The 27,037-nt window shown below is 33.9% G+C and overlaps 2 protein-coding genes and 1 pseudogene across 2 annotated transcripts; 1 reads left to right on the top strand and 2 right to left on the bottom strand.

Annotated features, from left to right (window-relative positions):
• The first annotated feature begins 1,681 nt into the window (after positions 1–1,681).
• Positions 1,682–8,745, top strand: LOC100787194 (tryptophan--tRNA ligase, cytoplasmic). Its single transcript, XM_003521010.4, has 11 exons — positions 1,682–2,037; positions 2,121–2,240; positions 3,431–3,616; positions 3,987–4,104; positions 4,491–4,577; positions 4,934–5,026; positions 6,367–6,447; positions 7,082–7,153; positions 7,436–7,504; positions 7,594–7,704; positions 8,371–8,745. Exons 1-11 carry the CDS (start codon positions 1,811–1,813, stop codon positions 8,419–8,421), a joined length of 1,215 nt encoding a protein of 404 aa, XP_003521058.1. The 5' UTR covers positions 1,682–1,810; the 3' UTR covers positions 8,422–8,745.
• Positions 8,746–15,774: 7,029 nt separating this feature from the next.
• On the bottom strand, positions 15,775–21,018 carry LOC100786640 (elongator complex protein 4-like; annotated as a pseudogene).
• A 665-nt stretch (positions 21,019–21,683) lies between these two features.
• Positions 21,684–24,089, bottom strand: LOC100782031 (pentatricopeptide repeat-containing protein At4g21065). The gene has a single exon (XM_003520371.3). It carries the CDS (start codon positions 24,087–24,089, stop codon positions 21,684–21,686), a length of 2,406 nt encoding a protein of 801 aa, XP_003520419.1.
• Positions 24,090–27,037: the final 2,948 nt, after the last annotated feature.

The following is a 27,037-nucleotide window of genomic DNA, read 5'->3' as shown; positions in this document are numbered from 1 at the left end:
TATACATTGGTCAGAAACATACATCATTGTTATCAATATGATTATAGTTAATCCAAAGCCATAAAAATATTATAATCATCATCATGAAATATATACATAAACAAAGGATGCATATTAGCCCTCCATAATAAAAGAACCTAAATCAGAGCAATAAAGTAACCAGAAACCTACAGTGAATTAACAGGAGAGTAAAACTTCTGTTGTTCAAAATCTGTCTTTGTACTTAATTTAAAGTTTCAACAGCAACAATGTTTTTGAATACAATATATTTCTGTTACATTGTTCTTGGTGAGGTTTGTTATAAAAAAACATTTAAATTTTAAATTGAAAGGGTATTGTACAAGAATAAGTATAGGAAATTTGTCTTTGTTTTGTCTTTTTTTTTTATCTCTTAATTTATTTTAATATATTTCATTATCTTGATAATATTTATCATGTCTTGAAAAATATTAAAACAAATAATTATTATTCAATTTTAATTATTTTGATTTACCATGTCAACAAAAGTTAGTATGTTTTCAATAACTTATGATTTATCATGTCTTGTAAATATATTTAATGTTTTCTTCTGCATAATTTTTTTAAAACTTCATTGAGGTCATTTAATATATATATAAATTAATTATATACTAAAAATAATTTTATTTTTTTATATTATATAATTATATATTGGAATACAGTGAGGTGTCACATCGGGTGGAAGCGGAAAGGTCGAGCACAAACAGTAAGGTTTGGATTAAAGTGTGGTGTCAAGTTTTTTTTTACACGGTGTCACTCGTGGTTCACATATGTGCGTAAAATAACCTAAAATATTGATTTTTGTGTATGGTAAAATAAAACATATTTAATTAAGAACAAAAATTTTATACTATTATTCAATCATAAGTTATTATTGATATAAATTTTAAATAATTATTATAAAAATTAACAAAATTTTCAAATGTGAATATTTGTAATTACATAACACAATATAAAATTATTTTAGATAAATTTCTCTCTCTTATATTTCAAAATAATACAAATGATGTTGTAAAATCTAATTAGCAAGGACAGGTAATAATAAATAAAAATGAATTAAGTTTTTAATTATTTTAGATAACTTTTTCTCTCTAATATTTCAAAATAATACAAATCATGTAGTAAAATCTAATTAGCAAGGACAAGTAATAATAAATAAAAAATAATTAAGTTTTTAGTTATTTTAGATAAATTTTTCTCTCTAATATTTCAAAATAATACAAATGATGTAGTAAAATCTAATTAGTAAGGACAAGTAATAATAAATAAAAATTAATTAAATTTTTAGTGTCTCAATTTTTTAAATTTTAATTTTTAGTGCTTGATTTTTTTTTACAACTATAGTTCTCCTTTGATTTTCCATCAGCATTATAGTCCCTTTAACGTTTTATATCCATTTTTAATCTTTCATCAATTTTTATTGCTCAAAATTGATCTTCAAATATAAAATATAATTTTCAAGAAGAGACTAAAATTGGACAAAATAAAAACTAATTTTCAAGAAGAGACTAAAATTGGACAAAATAAAAACTAATTTTCAACAAGAGACTAAAAATCAACAATTTTTTTTGCAGACTAAAAATTATTATTCAAAAAAAATTAAGAGACTACAAATTTAATTAACTCACATAAATAGTCATTAAAAAAAGACAGGTAATAAACAAAACAGGTTGAAAGGATAGTAAACAGAGGTTTTAAGATCGAAACCCTACTACGGCACCACACTTGCCACTCTCATTTCATCTCTCTCTGTTTCTGTTTACATTCAAGAGAGAGAAGAAGAAGAAGAGCAATGGCAGCAACAACAGAGAGCGAGAAGAAGAAGCAAGAAGAAGAAGAGGTACAAGAACAAGTGGTGAACCCATGGGAAGTTTCCGCCAAAGGCAAAATCGATTACGACAAACTCATTGACCGTTTCGGTTGCCAGAAGCTCGACGAAGCCCTAATTTCGCGTCTCGAGCGCATCACCTCTCGCACTCCCCACGTCTTTCTACGACGCGGCGTTTTCTTCGCCCACCGGTACCTCCATCCATTTCCTCCCTTCTCTCCTTCCCTTATTTTCTTAAACTATAATTTGATGATGTCGTTTCTTTGTGTCGCAGCGATTTCGCGGAGATTCTGGACGCGTATGAGAGGGGAGATAAGTTCTACTTGTACACCGGACGCGGACCTTCCTCTGAAGCCTTGCATTTGGGACACTTGATTCCCTTCATGTTCACTAAGTGAGTGAGTTCTTCGCGTTTTTCGATTTTAATTTGAAGAATTTTGAAATGGAATTTGACTTTTAATTTGTGAATCTAGTGTGTTGCTTTTGTAAACTATGAGTGGATTTTGAAGAGCGAGTTCGCATTTTGGTAGCCGAATTGATTAACAATAGCTAGTGACTTGTTTCTAGAGCTGAATTGTGTAGGTTTACTCTGTTTCAATTTTTTTAAAATAGAAATTTGAAGAAAAATTGTGAATCTAATGTGTTATTTTTGTATGGCTTAAATATATTTTTCATACCAGTAATATATTCCTGTAATATATTCCCTTTTCAGTTTATTACCTAAAAAATATATTTTTTATTTTATTACTTCAAACTTTTGCTTTTGGTACCTATCTCTGGTCTTGATCCTTTAAGTGATGACGTTACAAGCTAACAAAGTGTCACATCATCGGTTAAGTGAAAAAGGAAAAGGAGTATATTACAGGTATGAAGAAAAATAAAAATAAAATATTTTATAGGTAGAAACTGAAAAAGGAGTATATTACAAGCATGGAAAACATATTTAAGCCTTTTTTTAATTACAAGTAAGTTTTAAAGAGAGTTCAGAATTTTGTATTTTACTTGCGTTGCTTTGCTCTCAAGTCTCAACTAATTTCTGTTTGTTCAAATTGGTGAGACTAGTGGTGACTTGTTTCTACGATCGAGTGGATGACAATTTGTAAATCTACGTGCTTTTTTTTTCTCTCTCTTTCCAATTACAAGTGAGTTTAAAGAGGTGTTCAGAATTTGGTATGTTACATGTGTTGCTTTGCTCTCCAAAAGTTTCTGTTTCTTTGAATTGGCTGACACTAGTGATTTGTTTCTAGGACTGAGTTGTAAATATTTACTCCATTTCCTTTTTTAAATAGAAATTTGATAGAAATTCATAATTCTGGTATGTTATTTATCAAGTTACAAGTTTATTATTTAAAGAGTGTGTCATCTCAACTGTGTGGGCAATAGCTATTAGAATTTCCGTGTCAGAGTAGTTTGATTTTTGTACTGATGTAGTAATTTTCATAAATGATAGGTTAAGAGAGTTATACAGTGATAATTGATTGAAATTAGATGCTTTTGTTTTGGATCAAGCTTGAAAATGAAGGTGAGTTCTAAATTGTTGTGATTGCTGGGGATGTTTGTTGATGTGGTGGAAATGGTGTGTAGGTATTTGCAAGATGTGTTTAAGGTTCCTTTGGTTATACAGCTCACTGATGATGAGAAGTTCTTCTGGAAAAATCTTTCTATAGACGAGTGCCGAAGACTTGCAAGGGAGAATGCAAAGGACATCATTGCTTGTGGTTTTGACATTTCAAAGACATTCATCTTCTCTGATTTCAATTATGTTGGCGGGTGAGTTTTGAATGCAGGTTTGCCCTGATAATACATTTTCAATTATGCTTTCCTATTGTATGTGGAAATTTTGTTAAATCATAGGTTAGTTAAAGTTTTAGGAATTCTATAGAGAATGTGTATTAATACAATACTATAAATTGGGCATTCATAAAATTAGCTTAATCTCGGATGCTTTTCTCTATTCAGTAAAGAGTTCTCTGATTCATCCAGAATGTTGTACAGAATTCCTTTCCAAGATGATGCGCTTTCCCATAAAAATTTCAAGTTCAACAACCTTGAATGTTTTCAAGTCCAAGATTATACTCTTTTTTTTTTAATTTATAAAAAAACAAATCTTCTGTCTTCTGAGGATAATTTTCCTTTCCAGTTCCTTCTACAAGAACATGTGTGAGGTTGGGAAGCGTGTGACTTATAACCAGGCTGTCGGCATATTTGGTTTTGTTGGTGAAGATCATATTGGAAAAGTTAGTTTTCCACCTGTGCAGGTATGGTCCATTTCTTCCCTGCATATAGTGGTTCCTGCCTTTACTTTTTGGTTATTTTAGTTAGTTGGTTTCCTTAGTCACTATCTCTTCTTTGCCAATGGATAATGTTTCATGCAATAGCAGCACTATCGCACTGTCACCATTTGCATGTTTTGTTCACAATAGTTTGTAAAGTTTGTCCTTTACAAGTTATTTGATGATGGAACATTAACTTAATTTTTAAATTATTGTCAATGGATCCAAGTGTACAGAATGTGTGTATATATGTATGTGTGTGTTTAATGCATTGTATAAGTTGCTTTTTCTAGTCCTATTCATTTAACTATAATACATATTTTGAAATTTTTGCATGGTATTGATTGCATGTGCTTCACTTGTTTATGCAGGCAGTTCCATCATTTCCTAGTTCGTTTCCTCACCTATTTTCTGGAAAAGAGAATCTTCGTTGTTTAATTCCTTGTGCAATTGACCAGGTCCGTTGGTCTTCAATGCTTTTATATGCTAGTTGATATTATTTGAAGATTAACTTCAATGGCAATGGCTAGATCTGATTACTGTGTATATCTGTAAACTTCATCCTTTGCTTTTGGGATTTCATTTATGTCCAAACTCTCTTCATACGTAGATACGTAAAGAAAGAGAAATGCCATAAAAAGGATTTGGCATTACAGGTAATAAAAGCATCTGGCAATCACAAATGCATGTGAACATCATGTTCTATTTTTTTCTATGCAAGCATTCATTGTTATTCTTGGTATTGCATGTGATATAGGATCCATGTGCATTTAAAAAAAAATTAAGTAATAGTTTTTCTTTCTGATATATTCAGGATCCATATTTTAGAATGACACGTGATGTTGCTCCTAAAATGGGTTTCCACAAGCCAGCCTTGATTGAATCATTATTCTTCCCAGCATTACAGGTATTTTTATGTCGCAAAACCATGCTACTTTATCAAATTGATTAAAGAGAGCAACTAATATTTTACATGCTGCTAATCTAATTAAACTTTTAATTCCCTTTAGTTTAATTTATTTTCTTATATTATGAACCATCTTTAAGAGGGCGAGCCCTGGTGCAGCGGTAAAGTTGTGCCTTGGTGACTTGTTGGTCATGGGTTCGAATCCGGAAACAGCCTCTTTGCATATGCAAGGGTAAGGCTGCGTACAACATCCCTCCCCCATACCTTCGCATAGCGAAGAGCCTCTGGGCAATGGGGTACGAAGTTTTTTTATATTATGAACCATCTTTCACCAAAGCTTAAGCTGTTGGGTGCTGCACATAAATGGTTTTATATTATATCTTTTACATGCCCACTCGTGCAAGAGTCCTTTTGATAGGAACTGAGAGTTAGGGGCAGTTATGACAGTTGTGTAGAAAATAACTGCTTTAGAAATAAGTTCTGTTTTAAAAACTCATGTATTACAGTTATGTGTATACAGTAACTACTGGTAGTTAGTTATGTATTAGAATCTGTAGGATGGCAGTTTATTAGGAGTATATATCTGATTGTAGGTTGTGTAATTAGGCAGTGTGAAGTCATTCGTAGTTTGTGGACAAATAATACACTCTGTAGGGGACTTTTGTCTCTGGAACAGCAAGTGTATTGCTGTACTGTTGTGATTCCAGTGTTCTATATTATATTTTATCATGTTATCGATTGGTGGTGTTCCATCACCTTGGGAGATTGGGCTTGAAGCATGCGTAATGCACAGACCTAGCTACTGTATTAAAATTTAATTTTTTATTAGAAGAATGAGGGCAACACTCTGCCACTTGATCATAGAGGCTCATATAATGATAGAAATTAAAATGAAAAACTATTCTGAGAGAATTTTATTACTGAAAAATGAATGTGATGAATTAACTGATTAGCAATACAGATCAGGTATACATTTGTAGACTGATAATCAAGGACAGAAATAACATTGCAACTATGTAACTTCTTAACTACAGAACTACCTGAAGGCAGTTCTAACAGCCTAGCTGACTCAGGACAAGTTTGATACAACAGAATAAAGTAACTACCATAAGAGTAATACTGTCTTTAACAGTGCTGTTTGCAGTAAATGATTGGTTAATTTGTTGAGATCATCACTGAAAAGTACATAAAAGGGGTCATGATGATCTCTAGTCAACAGACATTCATGTATCTTGGTTTTGGAAACTGAAGTTACATATAGGTTTTGAAATTTTCTCTGAAAAAGGTCTAAATTCTTATGTAGATGTTATCTCACATCTTTATAATATAAATTCTTGCAGGGGGAAACAGGAAAAATGTCTGCCAGTGATCCCAATTCTGCAATATATGTGACCGATTCTGCAAAAGATATAAAGAACAAGGTTTGTTAATGAAACTACTCTATTCAAAGATTTTTGTATTATTATGTTGCTTACATTTAATTCTTATAGATTTTGTCCATTGTGACAAAAATTAGCAGTAGAATCTTCTTTTTGCTGAGGAATCTTGGGTGGCATGGTAAATCTACTGGTTGACACTAGTTTCCACGAAATGTGTATAAGCAAGATATTGAAAGGCTTTCTTTCTCATTTCCTTGAAATTATTCATTCCAACTTATTACCATATACTAGAGCTCCTTAAGTAAATATTGCTTTACGTTACTGGATATTTGGTTTGAGAATATTATTTTCTGTTTTTGCTTTTTTGCTTGCACAAATAATTATGAAGTGCCATCTTGTTTTCACTTTATTTTTTATTTTATTTTCAAAGATTTGTATGGGAAACAATGGAAATGTAGAAATTTTTGTAAACAGGAAACAATAAAAACAAGGTGTTCTTTTTTGTAATTGTTTGTTAAAATAAGAAATGAAAACAGAACATTTTCTAAATCCAGGTAGGTAATATTTTGCACCTGTCACAAAGCTGCATTTCTCTGTTTCTCTGAGCAACATCTGTCTTGCTTTTTCCTACCTCCACTTGGTTATTTTCACCAACTGTATGTGCGGCTCTCTGCAGGTAAACAAACATGCGTTTTCTGGTGGGCAAGATTCTATAGAGAAACATAGGCAATTAGGAGCAAATCTTGAGGTAATGAACTTCTTATTGCTTTATTTTGATGTATAGTACAGTTTACATGTTGCAGATGTGTGAACATGTAACATTCACTCAATGTTTTCCTCTCCTAAAACCTGAATTGATAGAATGAAGAAGGATTAAGCAGGCATTTATATACCCAATCAAATAAAAATGAAAGATTAATTTAAAGCCCTTCCATTTTTGTCCAATAATTGCTTTGTTTTTCTTTGGTGCTCTTTAGTCTTCACCTCCAGTTATAGCCCAAGAATGTTGACATTTTGTAACATGATTCAGGTAGATATACCAGTCAAATACCTTACTTTTTTCCTAGAAGATGATGATGAACTTGAACACATAAAGAAGGTCTGATTTCTATTTATTCCCCCAAATTATTGTTTTGATACAAATAGCATAATAAGGCTTTTTGTGTTGATTTCTTTTTTCTCTCATAGGAATATGGAGAAGGGCGCATGCTAACTGGTGAGGTAAAGCAGCGGCTAATTCAAGTTTTGACTGAACTAGTGGAGAGGCATCGCAGAGCTCGGGCTTCTGTGACTGAAGAGGTACACATTCAACACTAATAAATATTTGGCATAGATGACTATGCTGTAAGAGTGAAATAATAATACAGGGAAATTAAGTTGACATTTTTATTGTTAATTGCATCATCTAAAGTATTGCTAAAAGCAATGACTAACCTGGGTGAGAGGACAGTCTATCGAGTGGAATTAAGAAAAGCCCATATTGTTGAATATTGATAGAACAGCTGACATTGGTTTACTCTGACATGGGTTTTGTTGAATGAATATCTGCCTCCACCAATTTCGTAGTGTGCAGATTGAGCATATGCCATCAAGTTTTGAAAACTAATACATATATATATATATATATATATATATATATACATGTACAAGTATTTCACTTTGATTGTCTGAACTAGCAAAAGGACCAAACTCTGTTGTTTGGCTCTTTTATAATGGAAATGAGAGGGAGAAAAAAAAAATCTCACTCTACTTTTTTCTGTGCTCTTATTTTTCATTAAATCGAAGGGGAACAATTAGTGGAATTTGACAATCAAGGCTTTCTCAAAATAAACATTCTTTTGGTGGGTAGAAGAGAGTTTTCAACCTTGTTTTATGGGAGCAAGATGAGAATGCAGTTATATATGTTTATTGTCTCTATTATATGGTGCAAAACTTACATGTTCTCTTTCTCCATAATTCTTTCAGATGGTGGATGCATTTATGGCTATCAGACCACTTCCCCACATGTTTGACTGAAATTATCCTACCTTCGTCTGCCCAAATATTGCTCGGAGATCACTGGATAACTGGATTTATTTTGTTTCTCAACATGAAAATGGGTTTTCTATGCAACGGTATTGCTATATATGTGTACCTTTTTTTTGCCACCACCTGATAATTCAAATGCCAAGAAACTTAGTTCGGCTGAAGTAAGACCTTAGTTGAGTAAAAAAAATAGATCGGAAGAACATTGCCATCTTAGTGACTTTGCATTTTGATTTGGCTCGAGTTGCTTAGCGTATGAATGAAGTTCTATAAAATGCTATAATGGATTATGCTATTGTCAATTTCAATTTGAAATCAGAGCTCCACTGCAATTTTGTGACTGGCAATGTATTCGGAACTTCTTATAAAATCACTAGTAAGCAATAAGTTGATTTATCTCCTCTCATACTTGCAACCACATTGTCATGGTAATTTTTTTTATCAGCAAAATTAATATTATATTATAAATAATTCAGTACAAGTGGTACTGATGAGTGTGATCTTGAGCCAGATAAACAGAAATATGGTATCCTAATACAAGTTATATCTCAAGAATTAGGAGACCCTATATCTGACAGTATGCTTAGCTCAAAACTACCCAGTGTCTATATACTTATTCCTCCCTGATTTCAAAAACCATCCCTAATATTATTGGACCAGTGTTGAAAAGGTATGTCAAAACCCGTTTCCAGATTTTTTAGCCATGTCCAGCACAAGAAAATAGCACCCTCCATCAATCTACTAACACAGAAACTTTCATTTAAAAAGACAATCTTGTTTCTATGCTGCCAAATATTCCAAGTTAAGGAAATCTACCAAATATACCAGTGTTGTATCCTGACATCGGAAGACCTCCCAAAAGTATGTTGGAGGAATTGTTGTCTTGGAGTTTGTAGAAATGCATCCCTGATGTTTATCCAGGACATCGATTCCTACCAAAGCAGTAGAATTTCTCTGCCACTGAAAAATAGGTGTGCTATGTCTGCTTCCTTGTTTTTGCAGAATAGGCACATAGAATCAATACTTTTGATATTTCTCTTACGTAAGTTCATCTTTGTTGGCAATATGTTCCGGATTAATCTCCAAGCGAAGAAGGAGGTTTTGCTTGGGATCTTTAATTTTCACATTTCATTAAGAGCTCCATCTTGATCTAATACGCAACATGTATGCATTCCCCATTGTGTAGTTGCCATTTGAATCTCCCTTCCAAACCCACTTGTTCTGTTAGTCAGGATGTATTGTGATACCTTCTATGTCCTCCACGAACTTAGCAGTCATATGTATTTCTACATCAAAAAGTGGTCGCCTCCACTAAAATCTCCACTCCCAACCTGCATCTAATAAACTCCCCATCTGCTGGATAAACTGTTCTTGCTGATAAGAATTAATGTATAGCCTAGGGTACTTCAGCATGAATGGCACGCCATCTTCTCTCCTAACCATCCTTCCAAAATCTCACCCTTGCTCTGCACTCCACCTTCCATTTTATCCCTTTTTCAAACCAATTACCCTCCTCAGTAGAATGAGTAATGAATCTAATGTCCTGCCACCTTAAGGATTCACTTTTGACCCTTCTTTCCTCATCCAAGTTTCTTCATCCGCTATATTTTGAATCCAACAACCAAGCCCACAGGCATAATTAAATGTCCTCAAGTCCCTGAATCCCAACCACATTTTCTCCTTTGGTAGGCACATTGAATCCCACTTTACCCAAACAATCTTCTTCTACTCCAAGCCTCAACCCCACAAAAATCGTCACCGTAGTCTCATTAGCTTGTCCAATACTTTATTAGGTACCCTGAAAAAAGAAAAGAAGTAAATGAGAATGGAGTTTAGGACTGACTTTATGAGAGTCATCCTACCCCCCAAAGGAAATATTCATTTGTTTTCATTTTGATAGCTTTCACTCACATTTTTTGAAAATGGGATCTCAAACCTCACAACGCCTTAGGTTTGCCCCAATCGGGATACCCAAATAGGGAAAAGGTACAACTAATAGTCTACAGTTTAGATACCTTACGACATCCTTCATCCACTGATTTGACATCCCAACTGTCCCAAAACTACTCTTTGCAAAGTTAATTTTGAGTCTTGATACCAACTCGAAGCTCCGCAATATCACCTTAATTGCTTTCACATTTTCCATTGAGGCTTCCCTGAAGAAAATTGTATCATCTACATATTGTAGAATACCGATTTCTACATTATTTCTTCCAACTAAAAAGCCCTTAAACAACTTTTTCTCCATTGCTTCTCTCATCATGCCATTTAGACCCTCTACAATGATATTAAACAAAAGTGGAGCTAGCGAATCCCCTTGAGTCCTCTTTGTGGGGTGAACTCAGTCGTAGGGCTTCCATTAACCAATATTGAGATGGAAGTGAATTTGAGACAACCCTCAATCCAATTGATCCATTTAGAGTAAACACCCATCCTCCTCAGCATGTACAACAAGAAATCCCAACAGACCGAGTCTTAATACCTTTTCATAATCAACTTTGAACACCAGGCATGACTTGTTACACCTTTTTGCTTCCTCGACCACTTCATTAGCAATAAGAATGTTGTGTAACATATGTCTGCCCTCAATGAAGGCAAATCGTGTTTCATCTATGATTATTGGTAGCACCTTCTTCAACCTTCTTGCTCGTAACTTGGCCATAATTTTATACATGTAACCTATTAGTGAAATAGGTCTATACTCATTAAGATTTTGTGGGTCATGAACCTTAGGAATCAGTGCTAGGAATAAAGTATTGCTTCCCTTTAGAAAAACTTCGTTAACGATGAATTCGTCCAAGAAACAGAGCACAATAGGTTTGATAATCTCCCATAATTTCTTAATGAATTTGAAATTAAGCCCATCTGGCCCAGGGCTCTTGTCACTCCCGCATTCCTACACTGCAACCTTTACTTCTTTCTCATCAAAGTGCATCATCAATAAGTCACTGTGATGGTGATCAATGACCTGAAATCTAACCTCATCTAATTTGGGTCGCTCCCATTCAACCTCTTCAAATCTCTTCTTAAAGAACAAGCAAATTTCTTCTTTCACCTTGCCAGGATCATCAATCCAGCATCCATCAACAAACACTCCTTTCATGGTGTTGTATATGTGATTAAAATTCACCATCATATGGAAAAGATGTGAGTTACAATTCCCTTCTTTAATCCATCATGACCTTGCCTTCTGCCTTAATAACGATTCATGAGATTGAGCTGCCACCAATAGCTCCTCCTGCAACTATTTGGGTGCCATTAACTCTTGGTCAGACAACTTCCTTTCATCTCCTTCAATTTCCAGCTTGTTTAAATCCATCTTTATCCTTGTTAGCTTCTTCTGCATATCACCAAATTGATCTTTGTTCCACGCTTTCAGCCTCACCTTAATTTGTTTTATTTTTTCTTTTAGCACATATCCTCCCCAGTCCCTTATCGGGTTGGTTGTCTAGCACCATTGAACAACTCTCCTGAATGATTTATCTTGAAACCTGTAGTTTAGAACCTTGAAGGGTCTCAGGCCCCAATCAACCATTGCAGATTTCAGCAGAATTGGACAATGGTCTCAGAAATTTCGCTCTAGAATAAATTAGGTGTTGCCTTGCCATTTGTTAAACCATTCAGTAGATACAAGGACTCTATCTAGTCTACTCTTAGTTGTCCCATTCGGTTAGTACCAAGTGAATTTTCTTCCCACGCAAGGCACATCTTCAACCTCTATGTCTGTAATCCATTCATTGAATTCCTTTGCACTTCTCTCATCTAGCCCCCTATGACAATTACCTACTATCTCTGATGACCTTCTAATGTTATTAAAATCACCTAATTGCACCATAGTCCTCCAAAGTTTGAGTTTCTCAGCTGTTTGATGTGCTCCCACATATTTTTCTTCTGAGCCATATCACATGGTGAGTATATGTTAACTATAGTTACTTTTTGGCCATCAAGAACCCAGATGCCATCCAAATAAATGAAACCATGGCCATTGAGCTTCTTCTCCAATTTGAAAGTTTGTTCACTCCATAAACATATAGTATTTCCCCTGCTCTATTGCATGCTAGTTGTAATTCCCAACTGACCTTTGAATCACCCCATAGGGCTTGGCACACAACTTTATCTATCTGCTCCTTCTTAGTCTCTTGTAGGCACAACATATATATTCTTTTTTTTACCAGTTTTCTGATTGTTGCCTTCTTTACCCCCTTTCTCAGCCCCCTTATATTATATGAGATGATCTTCATAAAACACCCTCCCGATTTCACAACCTTTCAACCTCATTTGTGTCCCCTTCTTTCATAATAATCAATTTAGAGACTAGTGAGTCCTCCCATTTTGCACATGTTGCTCCCAGATTTTTTGCCATGGCCCAATACGATGTTGTTTCTTTTACATGCTCATAGGTTTTAGGACTTTTGGTTGTTGTTGGAACCTTTATTATGTGATGTTCATGGTTCTGGTCTTTCCATCCAACCAATTCCTTCAGTCCTCTACCCATTGTTATTGGTGAAGGTATGTCACACTTCCCCAAAACATTGTTGGCCTATTTTTTCACATTGTTGTTTGATTTTGTTAAGAAACCAGCATTAGGCCCATCAGATATGTTGTGACCCATTTGCTTTTTACACCATCTATTTCTTGAATAGACTTTCCACGTGCATGCTAGCCCATTTAGCTTACAATTCGGGCTATTTGTTGCCCTTTCTTTTGTTTCAACAAGGGTGTGTTTAGTAAGGCCCAATAAGGGGCTGTCACCACCTTCATTGTTTGAATAATCACGTGACCCTCTCCTATTTAATTCAAAATTATCCCTTCCGATGCAACCTCCTTCTTCCCCTTTTCTACCATACTCGAGTGTGTGTCTTCCTCGTGACCAGTATGTGTTGCCTCTTTCGTGCACTTACCCCCAGACCTTCTTTGTTAGGTAGGTTTGTGTTGGATGCCATAGGCTATCCCATGTGCCTCGCTTTGTCCACATCCTATTTCCCTGTACCTATTTTGGTATAGTCATTGTGTCAGGAACCTTGGGTTATTACCTTGGGGTCCATATGAGAGACCATGTCCATCAGTTAATCATAACTCTCCAACTTCCCCTAACAACTCTGTTTCGTCTGCAATCACTTTGGTAATTATCGACGAACACTCATTTTTCGATGAGACATCATCGACTAGTAATGGAGTCTTGATTTCGCTCTTTTCAGAGCTTATTTCTTCTAGCGACCCTATTAAACTCCTTGTCCAACATTTACATCTGCCAAAGTTATAGCATGTTTCTTCAGCCATATGAACCCTGTATTCCTCCCCATTGATCGAAACTGCTACAACATGTTGGATTATAGGGTACCATGGTGTTTTAATTAGCACTCGTGCCCTATCTAGCCGTTGGAGTTCTTCCACATCATCATCCACCTCCACCACTTCCCCTACCGTCGATGCAATCTTCTTAATGTTCTCCATATCCCATGCATGTAGTGGGATTCCCCAGCACAACATCCACATCAGTCAGTATCCAGTCCACATTCTCGAGTTCCACTTCTCCACCTTATGGAACAAGGACAATTCGTTTTAAGTTGCTTCCCTACACAGTTGTTCAACTCTGGAATCAGTAAGTCTCAATAACAATACCGTGTCATCCCCTAGATACTTTGGCGTGATATCTTCTCCTCCGTCCCATATAAGTTCATCTTCCACTCTATCAAACATCGTCAAGTTCCTCAGTCTTCCTACCCAAGCATTATTGAGCCATGTTTTTTTCTTTCATAGATATATTCAGTTGCACTGATGAGTGAGAAGTTGCTCCCATTGGATTCGTCTACCTTGGTGTCCACCTTCGTCCCATGTTTCAATTATTTGTCATCACTGCTCTCGCATATAAGGTTGATGTTATCATTTTATGGGATTGTTGTTTCAGTGCACCTTGTTCCTATGTTGATCTTTCACACCCTCGATTATTTTCTCTGAGCCTATCCCCACCTTGTATTTCTCTTCTGAACTAGGTTCACCATTTAGCATCCTTTCCCTTCCATGCTTTGGAATGTTGACATGTAGTTTCAAACCCCCAATTATAAGATTATCCAACTGTCTTTCAAGCCTCCCTACATCCCCACTCCGTTGAATCTCACAAAGCCATATCTCATGTCACTCTTATTTCTGTTTTTCGCAATAAAGACCCCCCCCCCCCCCATTTCTTGAACTCATACCACAAATCTTTTTCACTCATTTCCTCTAAAAATCTTGTGAAGTAAAAGGAAACGACATCAAGTGCATCCCTCCTGTTTGTACGTTTCGCCGCAGCTTGTTGGCCGTACCCATTCCCGGCATAGTTATGTTGGGATCCCTCACTCATCAACGTTCTGTCTATCTCTCTCACCCATTCTTTGCTTCTCTCTCTACCTTTCCCTCTCATTCTCTCTCTTACTAAGTGGGCTACATTGTCATGTTAATTATTCATATAAATCTTACAATGCAATGTCATGGTATACTTTTTTGATTGGTAGCAATTTTGCGACTTCAATTTTTGTGATTAAAAAGATACAAATAAGCTATTCTGCCACTAACATTTCGAAAAACAAGTGAACATGGTATTAATCAACTAAATTTTGTTGAGCAAATGTTGAGTATTAATTTAACATTTTAAGCCTTATATGTTAGGCTCAATTTTGCAATTTAAGAAAATTATTTTTTTATATATTAATTGGTAACAATTAAACTAAATAATCAGTATTAAATTTAATCAACATTCTAAAAAAATATCTATTCCTCTAAATATTAAATAAAATCATAGCATGTAAAGGTTGAGTTCCAGTTGGTTTTTGTGAAAGCTAAACTTCCTGAGTTGTGAATAAATTAAAGCTACACTCCATATAATCTGTTTGAATACAAGACTAAAAGTCAGTTTGACAGCTTTTAAAAGATTCTCTACGAGAAAAAAAAAACTATATTTTCAATAAAAAAAATATCTCAAAAGCACTTACCTTGTATTCAAACAGGCCCATAGGCTTCTACAAAATTTCAGATAATAATTCTTGCATGAACACAATCATCGAGTGTGACCAACTCGTCAAATTGCACCAGATATAATATTAATGAGGGGATCATACCCATGCATCTTATATGAAGATTTAATACCAGGTATACAAAATACCCATTCCCCATGGGATGACAACCCTAACCCACACATTTTAAATTGTCCTTAGTGGTCTGGGACCCATGGTTGTGTAACTAGACAAGAATCTCCAGGGGAAGTTACAGTAATCAATATTTTTTGCCAAACATAATGGAAAACTAAGAAACATGTAGTTACACTAGTATCAAGTGTGCCATGACCAAGGTCAAGTGACAACATAATTAGGCAATAATCGTTAACAGTGTTTTTTATATTCACTATTTTCATTATGTTTTTTCCCCTGACACTCGCCATTCTCACTGTTACACTAACTTTTAAAGAAAATGTCTGTACATTGCAGACGAACCAATGGTGAAACCAGTTGATCATCAAAAGAACAAAAAGAAAAGGAGTAACAATTTAGAAGGCTGACTCACTAACAAAATTTCAAGCACTAAGAAAAACTGAGCCTGACTCACCATTGCTATTGTATTTTTGGTTGAAACAAGTCTTCTGTTATAAAAAAGGTATAGTCTAAAAATCAAGTGACCCAGCTTTAGTTGACCCAGAACAACCACCAGATGTGCCATACGAACTGCCACTTGAACCATCAACTGGGGCTTGATTTAGACATTCTAAAACCAAAAACCTCCGTCTTTGTAATTTTATTGAGAATGTTGTGGCGTCCAGAATCACTGGAACCTGCATGTTGAAAATTAAATGTCAGAATGAAAGAAAAAGGTAGCTTCTAGAAATGCATTGTTCCTCCAATAAAGTTTCCAATTTGCTTAACATTACAAAAAGGCAGGGGAAAGATCTATCACACGTACAATATGGAAACCAGTTATCAAATAAATTAATAAAGGGCAATAATGCACATAATGCTAAAAGCTATTGCTTAAGATATTATGTGTGTGGACATAAATGCAGGTGCTTATGACTTTATGAGTGACACAAAAAGGAAGATAGGTAGAGCATACAAGCATACCAGAAAGGGATATAAAATGGGGTAAATGGATGTAAACAGTTGTATGCATGTCACATTGTGAACTAAAGGTGCAAAAAAGAAGTAAACCAACTGTATAATACCCTCCATAGATAAATCAAAATGAAGTATGAATATAACCTGTGTATTAAACCGCGCAACTTTGTGACATTTAGAAGCCCAATCATATCCTGGTAACCAGTGAGGAGTTTTGCAAGTTCCTGGTCCTCATCTGTAACAAATAAAGTCTAGTACTGAAACTAGAGATAATTCATAAACAAACATATGAAATGTAAGATCTGAGAGCTGACTATGAACCTGGAATGGCTTTGACAGAAAGCAAGGTGTCTGCCATATGCTGCAATCTCTTTGAACAAGATGGAGAAAGAAGTGAAGGTGGGAAGGTTACAACAATAACAGCATTTGAAGACCGGGCCAAGCCCTTTAGTGACCTAATAAAAGAAAGCATATGCCACTCCTACAATAACAACATTAACACATTTCAAATTAGAAAAATATTAAACATTTATAGAATGAAGAACAATATCAATAGCTGAGATTCAAGGATCACAAAACAGGATCTGCAAGCAGGTAAATTTCCTAATTCCTATAGAGGGAAGGGTATATAAAAATCATTAAAAAAAAGAGCATATAGTTCAAAGACAAAAGAGAAACTCAGTACAAAATTATATGAAAAAAGAAACAAAAGGAAAATATATTAGCTCACCTCATTTGAATACTTGCATTGTGGAGAACAGAATGATTGAATTGCAATACGACCAGCAGAGGAAATGCTGCCTTCATTTCTGTTTATGTCATCCATAATGTTTGTATATGAAGAGGTTGATAGAAAGAAAATTATAAGAAATCTACAAAGTAGTCTTTATCTCAACCTAATTGATGCAAAACAAGAAATTCAGAAGGAATTAAGAAAGGCTCTATAGAAACAGTCCGACAAAAATTACCTTGTATATATTGATCATGTGTTCATGTATCTAATGCAAGGGTCCAGAATCAGCAGCAAATGTAGTTCAAAATTACCAATAGTGCAATACTAAGAAACCCTTTTACTCCAGCAGTCAAAACAATAACATTGGAGGAGTTTCTAGCATAGTGATAAAAAATTATTTTTCAAAGCCAAATGTGACAATTGCATGCATATGCAAAACTTGCAAACGGTGATTGCTTCCCAAATGCATAAACCCTATATTGCATATATGATCACAAAGCGCCAATAAAAAATAAAAATAAAAAAGGTCCTACCAGACAGCTACCTATGTAAGACCACCATCAATCATAACAATGAAGTGCCAACTAGAGCAAAACACAAGTACTAAAAAATAGAGCAGAATGCTTTAAATCCTAAATTGCACACTAGAACAACAATTAAAGCCCTTTCCCACTGGACGGAGACGGCTACATGGGTCAAATGACACCAATGTATTCTATTAAAAATCAAATCTTAAACTGCACATGCTAAAAAAACATCCATAACAGATTTAGTTAAATTTTGTTTAGAAAGAGCATTATATACCTACGGTCAAATCCAAATAACAAACCTTGTCCTATTTAATTTCATTCTATTTTATTCTACTCAGAAAAACTTAACTCAACCAGGTGTGGCAATATGAACAAACAGTTAAATATTGTTCTCCTAAAATCGGTATCTATAAGATGGAGGCCTAGGAATCATCTTATATATCTAAGAATACATTTCCAAAATAGTGTTATAGATCACCGCACCTTGAGAATTTAGCTAGAAATCCAGCACAACGATCTTGAAGACTGGTAAGGTTAGGAGAATCTTTGATGCTAACACAATCTACATTAATGCCACTAAAAAAATGCCGGTCCAGGGGCTTTCTCAAGTCAAAATCATTACAGTAATCATGATGACCACCTGCAATGTAATACACTACATGATTTGGCATATTCACTAATATGCAAATGTTCCATTTCCATAGGACATCATAAAAATTGATCACAAATGCTTGTCCTATATTCTTTCCATTGTTCAGTTTAGAATTAGTTTCCTTAAGTCCTCATTATCTCTTAGGATCGTTTATCATATTTTATTATCTCCTCATGACTTTTTTTAATTAGTTAGGATTATAATTAGTATAAATAAGGGTTAGTAATCTAGGTTTCTAGGTTTTATGAAAATATATCACTACACTCTAATAAATTTCATTACATAATATAATATTATGTAAAGTCTCTCTTCTCTCCTTCTATACCTAGAACCACATTATTTCAATTTAACACATAATTAAAATAACTACAATGCAAATTGACGTATAATAAATGGTCCATAGTGATACTTAGATAGTCACAAGAAGGAAAAAAAACTAGCACCACAAATGAAGTAACAATAACACAATGATAATTGAAGAACAAACAATGAAAAGAAGAGCATAGACAAACTTACCATTATTAGTGTTCAGATTTAGCTGAGGCTCACCAAAGTACTTTTTGTATTGCCAAGCGATTCTTAGATCCTTTTCCTGTAATTATAAGTGCAATAAATAAATCATATTACCACAAAAAAAGTAATTATGCATATCACAAAGTGCAAACTGCAAAGGTTGAAGAAAAGTACCTGGCCGAGATCTGAAGATTTATCGCCTTTGGGTGACACCAGACTAGGCAAAGTACCAAGAAAACTTTTAGGATCTCTAGATGCACTGGCATACAAGAGTGGCTGTTTTTGCACAAGTCCTTGGGACATAAAATTTCTCAATAGAAGCATATGATGAGGTGCTTCAGGATCTTCCATTACCATGACAAGGCTACCCAGAGAAAAACCACCACCTAAAATCTCTATTCAAAAGGAAAAAAGAAGCAAGCATGAGAATCTACTACCAAAAGACACTACACGTGAATATAATAAAACTACATAACTCATTCATTTACTACTTGGTCTATTAAAAGGAAGTCAAAGAGATAATTACTGTCCAGATCTGGAATCCCAGATGAAATGAACATTGTCCCATTAGGGCCATGCTTAAGTCCAGGATTCTGAGATGTTACAGTTGATACATTGCGAGAGAAACTACTAACTCGAGCCCTGGTTGCAGCCATTCTGCATCAATACTTTATAATATGCCACTCTGAGACCTGAGGAAGCAAAGAGTACATGTTTATGTGGGTCCACCCAACAGGTGGCAACTGGTGTGTCAAAAAAACGTTTTCATATACCACATGAGCAAATAGCAAACATCATAAAAAAAGTGATGTATAAAATGCAAAAAAAGAGATCAAACCAATTTATTAACCTCAAAGTCATAATAAATATTAAATGCGTAAATGAGTTTGCTTCGAATTTCAATTTCTATCAAAACCAAAAAGTTAATATAAACCACACCTTAAGGAATTGAAGCCTGCCAATTGCAAACAATAAAAGGGAAGAAACTCAATAGTGCCTTTGTCCAAGCAAGATAAGGGAAACTTTAACCATTGGGATGTGTTTCTTACAAAATAAAGGACTATATGCCAAAAGATTTTTTTTTACCAAGACTAGATTACAACTTTTTCAAAAATAAGAGACCAATAGAAAATATCATAATATTTACATGGAACAAAAACATATTTGACCCTAAATCCATCCTATGACCATTATAAAAAGCAGCTTAGAGACAAACTAATTAATTAAAAGCAATAACAGTATCCACGTTTTATCACAGGACAGAAATGTAAGGAAGCAATTACATCTCAGTTCAAATACAGGGATATATCCAATAACTTTCAAGCCAAACAAAACTTCATAAGAAATTGCAAAACTAAGAATGAAGCTTTGTGCACACATACTATCAAACACATGTTGTGCAAGCAACATAAATTTTGATTTACCCTACACAAAGCACACCAATCTAAATTTCTCAATTCAGAAATATAAATACACGAATATTAAGCACTTTAATTATTATTATTAGCAACACGCAAGAAATACGAACGAAGAAACCAAATTTTAAACCAAAAGAAGAGAACGAGAGAAGTGGGTTAGTAGAAAACCTGAAAGTAGAACTAGATAGAGTTGGGTCTTACTTTGAAGTTTGAAAGCAGTGAGTTCGGAGTTTTAGTTCAAAACGAGGGACTTGCTGGGTTTTTTTTCCGCACGATTTGAATTTGTTGGATTTGCTACTTTGATTTCAACTATAGTTGTTCGGTTAGAAACTTACTTACTGAACTTAATTTAGAAATTAAATTGATAGGTAGTCAATATTTTAAGAATTACTTGTATAATACTCTTATTAATTTAAGGGCTAATTAGGAGAAAAATAATACTTAATATTCAAAATGATAATTTATTCTATAAATAAAAGAAATAGTATAAAGTGTTAAAGTAATTTATTCATTATTCTAGGACAAATATTAAAAAAAAAAGATTGAGCCTAAAACAAAATGAGAGGGACTTAAAAAATGAAAATGCTTAAAATAAAGAAGAAATCAAGCAAAATAAACAGAAAAATGAAAGCAATTGAACAGATGACCAGGGCCGTGCTTAGGCCTCAATTCAAGCTCCTAATTTTTTTTTACATTATTAAAAAAATAATTTTAATTTTAATTAATAGGTTATAAATATTATTGTGTTATTTGTAGTTAACTTATTAATAAGATTAATTAATAGATGTGGCTTAACTGATAACATAACACTTTGGGAAAACTGTGTTTGATTTTTGTGAGAAATAAATTTTTTGAAGTATAACTAAGAGCTGAACTAAGGATTAGTTATGTTAGTGCATTCTATATGGATTATTTTTTTAAGTATAACCATTGAAATCATTGTAATCATCTAATTTTTTTCCTTCCATATGGATTATTTTTTATACTACACAACTATTGGTTATTGTAAGTCGTAACTCGTAAGCTTGCAGTTATTTTGTTGCAGATTTTCAGTTGCCACTTTTGCTCTTTCCACCAAATGGCATACTGAACTAATGTCTAACTTGCTAATTATGAATAAATTGGACATTCTACCAAAAAACACTAGGAAATATAAATAAAATGGACATTTTACTATACGGTTATGTTACAAGATATATGGTTGACCACCTCTCTTAGAATGCTTCAACTGCATTATCTGTGATGTTTGAACAATTCCATGCTGCCTATTGTATGTTTTTGAAAACTCAAGTCTAGAACACTCTTCTGTTTGTATAGTTTTTCTTACCAATAATCACAACAAGAACAAGATCCTTCTTTAAAGTGATGAAAACGATTGCGGTCCCTCACTATGATCTCCCTCCCATAAATCTTGGACAGTAACTTGGTTGCATTGTGACAATCATCACAAACTCTAAGATTCTTCACAATTCTAATTGGAACACCAGGAGCTGTGCTAATCAGTCCATATGCCATTGCCAGTTTTTCACTATGATAGTTGAGTGCACTTACTTTCTTTTCCTTGTCTATGTTATGCAGAACACAAGATACATCTGGGGTGTATCCAGCATCTTCTAGTTTTTCTCTCATCTCATCGATCATTTCGTAAACTTTTTTAGCATCTGGGTGTTCCCTATCTCCCATTATGAATTCATGAAGTAATCCATTCACTTCAATGGAGCTAACACCTGGTTCTTTAACGATTCCCTCATCTTTCATAGCTCTCCTTATATATGCAACATCACCCCATCTATTTGCTGATGCATATATGTTAGACATTAGAACATTGTACCCACTTTTATGGGGTTCCAATGATAGAAACTGTTTTGCTGCCCATTCCCCAAGTTTGATATTTTTGTGAAGCTTGCATGCAGCAAGAAAGGATCCAAATACAGCGATGTTTGGCCTCATTGGCATGCTTTTAATTAGTTCATGTGCTTCATCAAGCAATCCAGCTCTACCAAGAAGATCCACCATACAACCATAGTGCTCAACTTTTGGGGTAAACCCAAATTCATGAACCATTTTGTGAAACAGCCTCTTTCCTTCTTGTAACAATCCTGAGTGACTACAAGCATGAAGAGCTCCAATGAATGTGATGTCATTAGGGGTAACACCTAGTGCTTCCATTTCTTCAAAGAGTTCTAATGCTGCCTCACCATGACCATGCATTGCAAAACCAGATATCATGGCATTCCACATTGAAATGTCTCGGTCCGTGGCCTCAGCAAACAATCTATGAGCTGTATCTATGTCTCCACAGTTGGCATACATGTCCACAAAAGATGTTTTAAGAATCATATCTCCTTTAATTCCTTGCTTGTCTATGTAAGAATGGATCCACTTACCCATTTCAAGTGATCCAGCTTTTGCACATATCATAAGTAGGCTAACCATGGTTCTCTCATTTGGCCTTATTCCACAACCAGTCATGTGAACAAAGATATCAAAAGCCTCATCTATGCAATTGTTTTGTGCATAAGATGAAATCATGGCACTCCACATCATTAAATCTTTGCTCTTGAAGCTATCAAAAACAGATCTTGCACTTCTAACATCACCACATTTGCCATACATATCAATAAAAGCAGTGGCCAGAACCAAAGACAAGGTAAACCCATTTCTTAATGTGAAAGCATGTAACAACTTGCCTAATTCTAAAGCTCCTGCTGTGCCACATTCTTTGACCAAACTAAGCATCGTAATTTCATTTGGAAACATACCTTCTCCTAGCATTTTGACAAACAATCTCACACCTTCATTCAAATTATTGCAATGAATATAGGCTGCAATCATAGCAGTCCAAGAAATGATACTAGCCTTAGACAAGCCATCAAAAACCCTTCTTGCATAAGCTAAATTTTCACATTTAACATACATATCAATCAAAGCAGTACATAGAGGAACTCCTGATTTTCCACACTTCCCATTTCTCATTACATAAGCATGCATGGCTTTCCCCAATTTCAAATCAGCAAGTTCTGCCAAGACATGAGTGATGCTTATCATTCCAATTTCACTAGGCTTCACTCTCATAACATGCATATCTCTCAAAAGGTCCAATGCTTCATCAAGCAACCCACTCCTATCATAGCTCCTAATCATAGTGCTCCAAGAAACAACATCCTTGTTCTCAATCTTATCAAACAATAAGCGTGCCAATGCCAAGCTTCCTACCTCACTGTACATCATGATTAAAGCATTACACACAAAAACATCCCCATGAAATCCATTTTTCACCACAAAACCATGCACCTCTTGTCCTAGTAGAAATGAAGGTATAAGACAACATGCTTTAAGAACAGATGGTATGACAAAATTGTCCACTTCAGTGTCTGTCCCACGCATATAGGCGTAGATTTTCGCCGCATCTGCAGGGCAGTTGTTCTTGATGTAAGATGTTATTAGGAAGCTATGAATTGCTGCATTGCTAGAATAGGATTCAAGTGCTGCAAGAGGGACTCGATAACTGCAATTGGAACTGGTTTTGATGAAGTGGCCATGGAGTTGTTGTGTTTCATTGAGGTTGATGTGAAGTTCTTGTTGGATGTGAGGCACATTTGGTTTTGGTTGGGATTGAGTGAATTTCAAAGTGGGGGAGTGGTACTGATTAGTGTTTTGAAAACTATGAATTGAGATTGGAAGGGGTGAAGGAGGAGCACTAGAGAGATGGGAATTGCATGTAACCATCTTAGTTTAACCCTTCAGTTTTTGCATGCCCCTTTTCATTTCTTACACTGAATACTCAAAATTAAGCTTAAGAAAGATCTCTCTCACCCCCACACACCAATCTCCTGAAAGACACTAAACTTCAGCTGCAGGTTCTTCATCCTATTGTCCATAAGATGAGTGACCAAGTTGGTTCAACAATGGATTAATGGCAGTGACAAAGAGTGAATCATTTGTGTATTGTTTAGGGGTAAATGCCAGAGAGGTTCATTTCTGTGGTTGTTATGCTATAGAAAACAGATAAGGAAGGAAGGATTATCCCATTTTATTGGTTTGCTGCTGAGTCTGAGAGAACCACCCTTTTGTTTTTATTTTCATAGGGGACCAGGCAACCTTGAGTTCGTATCTATAACTTGATGATGAGAATAATGTCTCGTTCTAAAATGTTGCATTTAGTAGCAAATTCTTGTTAGACAATTTCCTCATCTGTTTTGTTTGTATTTATTCTTTTGATTAAGCTGTGCAATCACTATTTTCATTTTTTTAAGTATTTGATAAAACATTATTTTGATTCTTAATTAATAAATATGTGAATTTTGTATTTGTTTTTTTATATTTTTTTGTTTTTTTTATATAAAATAAATTTTTTGTTTTTGATCTTTATATTTTTTTTAGTTTATGATAAATTAGTAAAATTTATATTTATTTCATGATAAATGAAATTTCATTTATTAGTTCATTTGAAAAAGACTAATAAGAAATAATTTTTTTTATTAAAGAGTAAATACTAAATTCATTAATTTATCAAAAGATTAAATAAAGTGTCAATGATAAAAAAAATTATTATTTTATTAAGAATTCAATAAAAAAATATTAAAAAAAAACACATGAATATTTATTAAAAATCAAAATCATATTTTATCATTTTTTTTACTATAGTAGGTTACTGTCTAAACATGTAGATAAGAATATATACATAGTGTGTGGTGAGAGAATGTGTACAATATTATACTAAATGAGTTTCGATTCATCGACACCTATGTGAGACTTGGCTCACTTACACCATCATGTAATAAGGATTGGCAAATTTCTGTCCCAACCTTGATAATGATTTTCATCAGTTTGTGAGAAGGTTTATGTTGCATCAATTCAAGAGAGAGCAAAGAGATTAGATTATTTGCTATTTTTTGGACTAAAAATATCAAATGATAAGGAAAAAGAAGTAATGCAAACACATTTAGGATGGAAGATTGCTACTGCATTCAGTAAAAAGGAAACAAATAAGAAATCATAGCAGACAAGTAAATGTAAAACACGGGTTTTTTTTTGTCCCCCTTAAGAACTGTCATATAGTACGAAAAAATTGTCTTGCACAAATTGCTGGAAAATTAAAGAATAACAGATTTTCATTAAAATAATAATGAAATATTTATTCTTGGAACTCATCAAAATAACGAAACTATATAGTAGAACAATTCGAACATATATTTATATTTTAAAATGATCGAGTACTTAGCATTTGTTCCCTAGTATTTCATATGATAACTTTTACCCTAACATTTCATAACTACACATATCTCCCGATCAAATGTTGATAATTTTTTTATGTTACGTGTGTTCATAGACATTACTAATACTAACTAGTCACTGAATCACTGCACTCGTTGGGTGGAAGAGCAAGTCCCAGAACACACATAACATAGGTTAGATAAAGCATAAACCACCAATTTCATCTTTAATTAATTACTAATTCTCCTAAACAGTTTATAGAATAAAAAAATATAAATAATTTTTCAAGAATTAGAAATCATAGAAAAATATTTCAAATTAGCTCTTAACTATTAGTAAAATATGTCAATTTAGAAATTAAATTAATAAATTTTTAATATTTTAAGAATTTTTTATATAATTTTATTATTTTAAAGAATATTTAAAAAAATAGTTAATAATTAAAATGATAGTTTATTCTATAATAAAAGAAATAATATAAAGTGTTAGTATTTTTAAATGAATATGTCATGCATGGTAACACATTTTTTCATTATTCTTAGACAAGATAAAACATAATGTGACGGACTAAAAAAATGAAAATGCTCAAACTAAAGAAGAAATTAAGCAATGATAAAACTCAAAAAATGAAAACAATCAAACAGATGATTAGGGCCGGGTTTGCTCCAAGATTAATGTATAGATGGATAGACCTCTAATTTAAACGATATAAATAATAAAATGAAAAGAGGGACACAAAGAAAAGGATAAAATAATGTGTTGGTTCTCTAGGTTATTTTTTAAATTCGATTTGATCCTCTAATTATTAAATTGCATGACTAAATTGAATATTTAATTATTAGAGGATCAAATTAAACTTTAAAAATAAATTAGAAGACCAAAATAATAATTTAGAAAAAACACAAACGGGAGTAAAGTTTTGAAAACACCCAAACTCTCTTCTCTCGCCTCTCCTGCTTCTCGCATTTCATATAACCTTTACACCGGCGTGGAGGTGACAGTGAGACCTGCCAGGATTTTCCCTGCTTCTCCCGTGTTGAGGTCTCTGCATCCATCGTTTGTGTACTCTTCTTTCTCTGACATCAGCTTCTCCTCCCTATTTGGTTTCTTTAAGTAAGTATTTTAGTAGTTTAAAAAGTAATTAGGTCTACATTTCTATTTCCATGCTACCTTATCTATCTTTTTAAAAAATATTGCATCTCTTTGAATGGTAGAAGTTGAAATTTTTGTTTGTTCTTGATTATTCTTTTTTACTTTAAAGGTCTTGCAACATTATCTTGTAAATAGTCTTAAGGTTTTGGGTTAAAGTGTGGTGTCAAATTCTCTTATGTGATGTGCTTATCGTCCATTGGTGAAAATCTCGCATGTGTTTATGTTAACCCATTGGCAAGTGCACCAAATTGTCACAAATAGTAAAGTAAAATAGAAGTTCGAGTGTCGAGTCCACATGAACTTTATTT

Source organism: Glycine max, chromosome 3 (assembly GCF_000004515.6).
Source record: "Glycine max cultivar Williams 82 chromosome 3, Glycine_max_v4.0, whole genome shotgun sequence".
NCBI classification, from domain to species: Eukaryota; Viridiplantae; Streptophyta; class Magnoliopsida; order Fabales; family Fabaceae; genus Glycine; species Glycine max.
Note: the sequence above shows the minus strand (reverse complement) of the source record. Positions and strands in the feature narration are given on the sequence as shown.

Bases quoted from the DNA above. Each gene is read 5' to 3' on its own strand.
- LOC100787194 (XM_003521010.4), top strand. From the start codon at position 1,811: ATGGCAGCAACAACAGAGAGCGAGAAGAAGAAGCAAGAAGAAGAAGAG. The intron at 4,105-4,490 runs GTATGGTCCATT...TTGTTTATGCAG, and splicing joins TTAGTTTTCCACCTGTGCAG to GCAGTTCCATCATTTCCTAG. The intron at 4,578-4,933 runs GTCCGTTGGTCT...TGATATATTCAG, and splicing joins TTCCTTGTGCAATTGACCAG to GATCCATATTTTAGAATGAC.
- LOC100782031 (XM_003520371.3), bottom strand. From the start codon at position 24,089: ATGGTTACATGCAATTCCCATCTCTCTAGTGCTCCTCCTTCACCCCTT.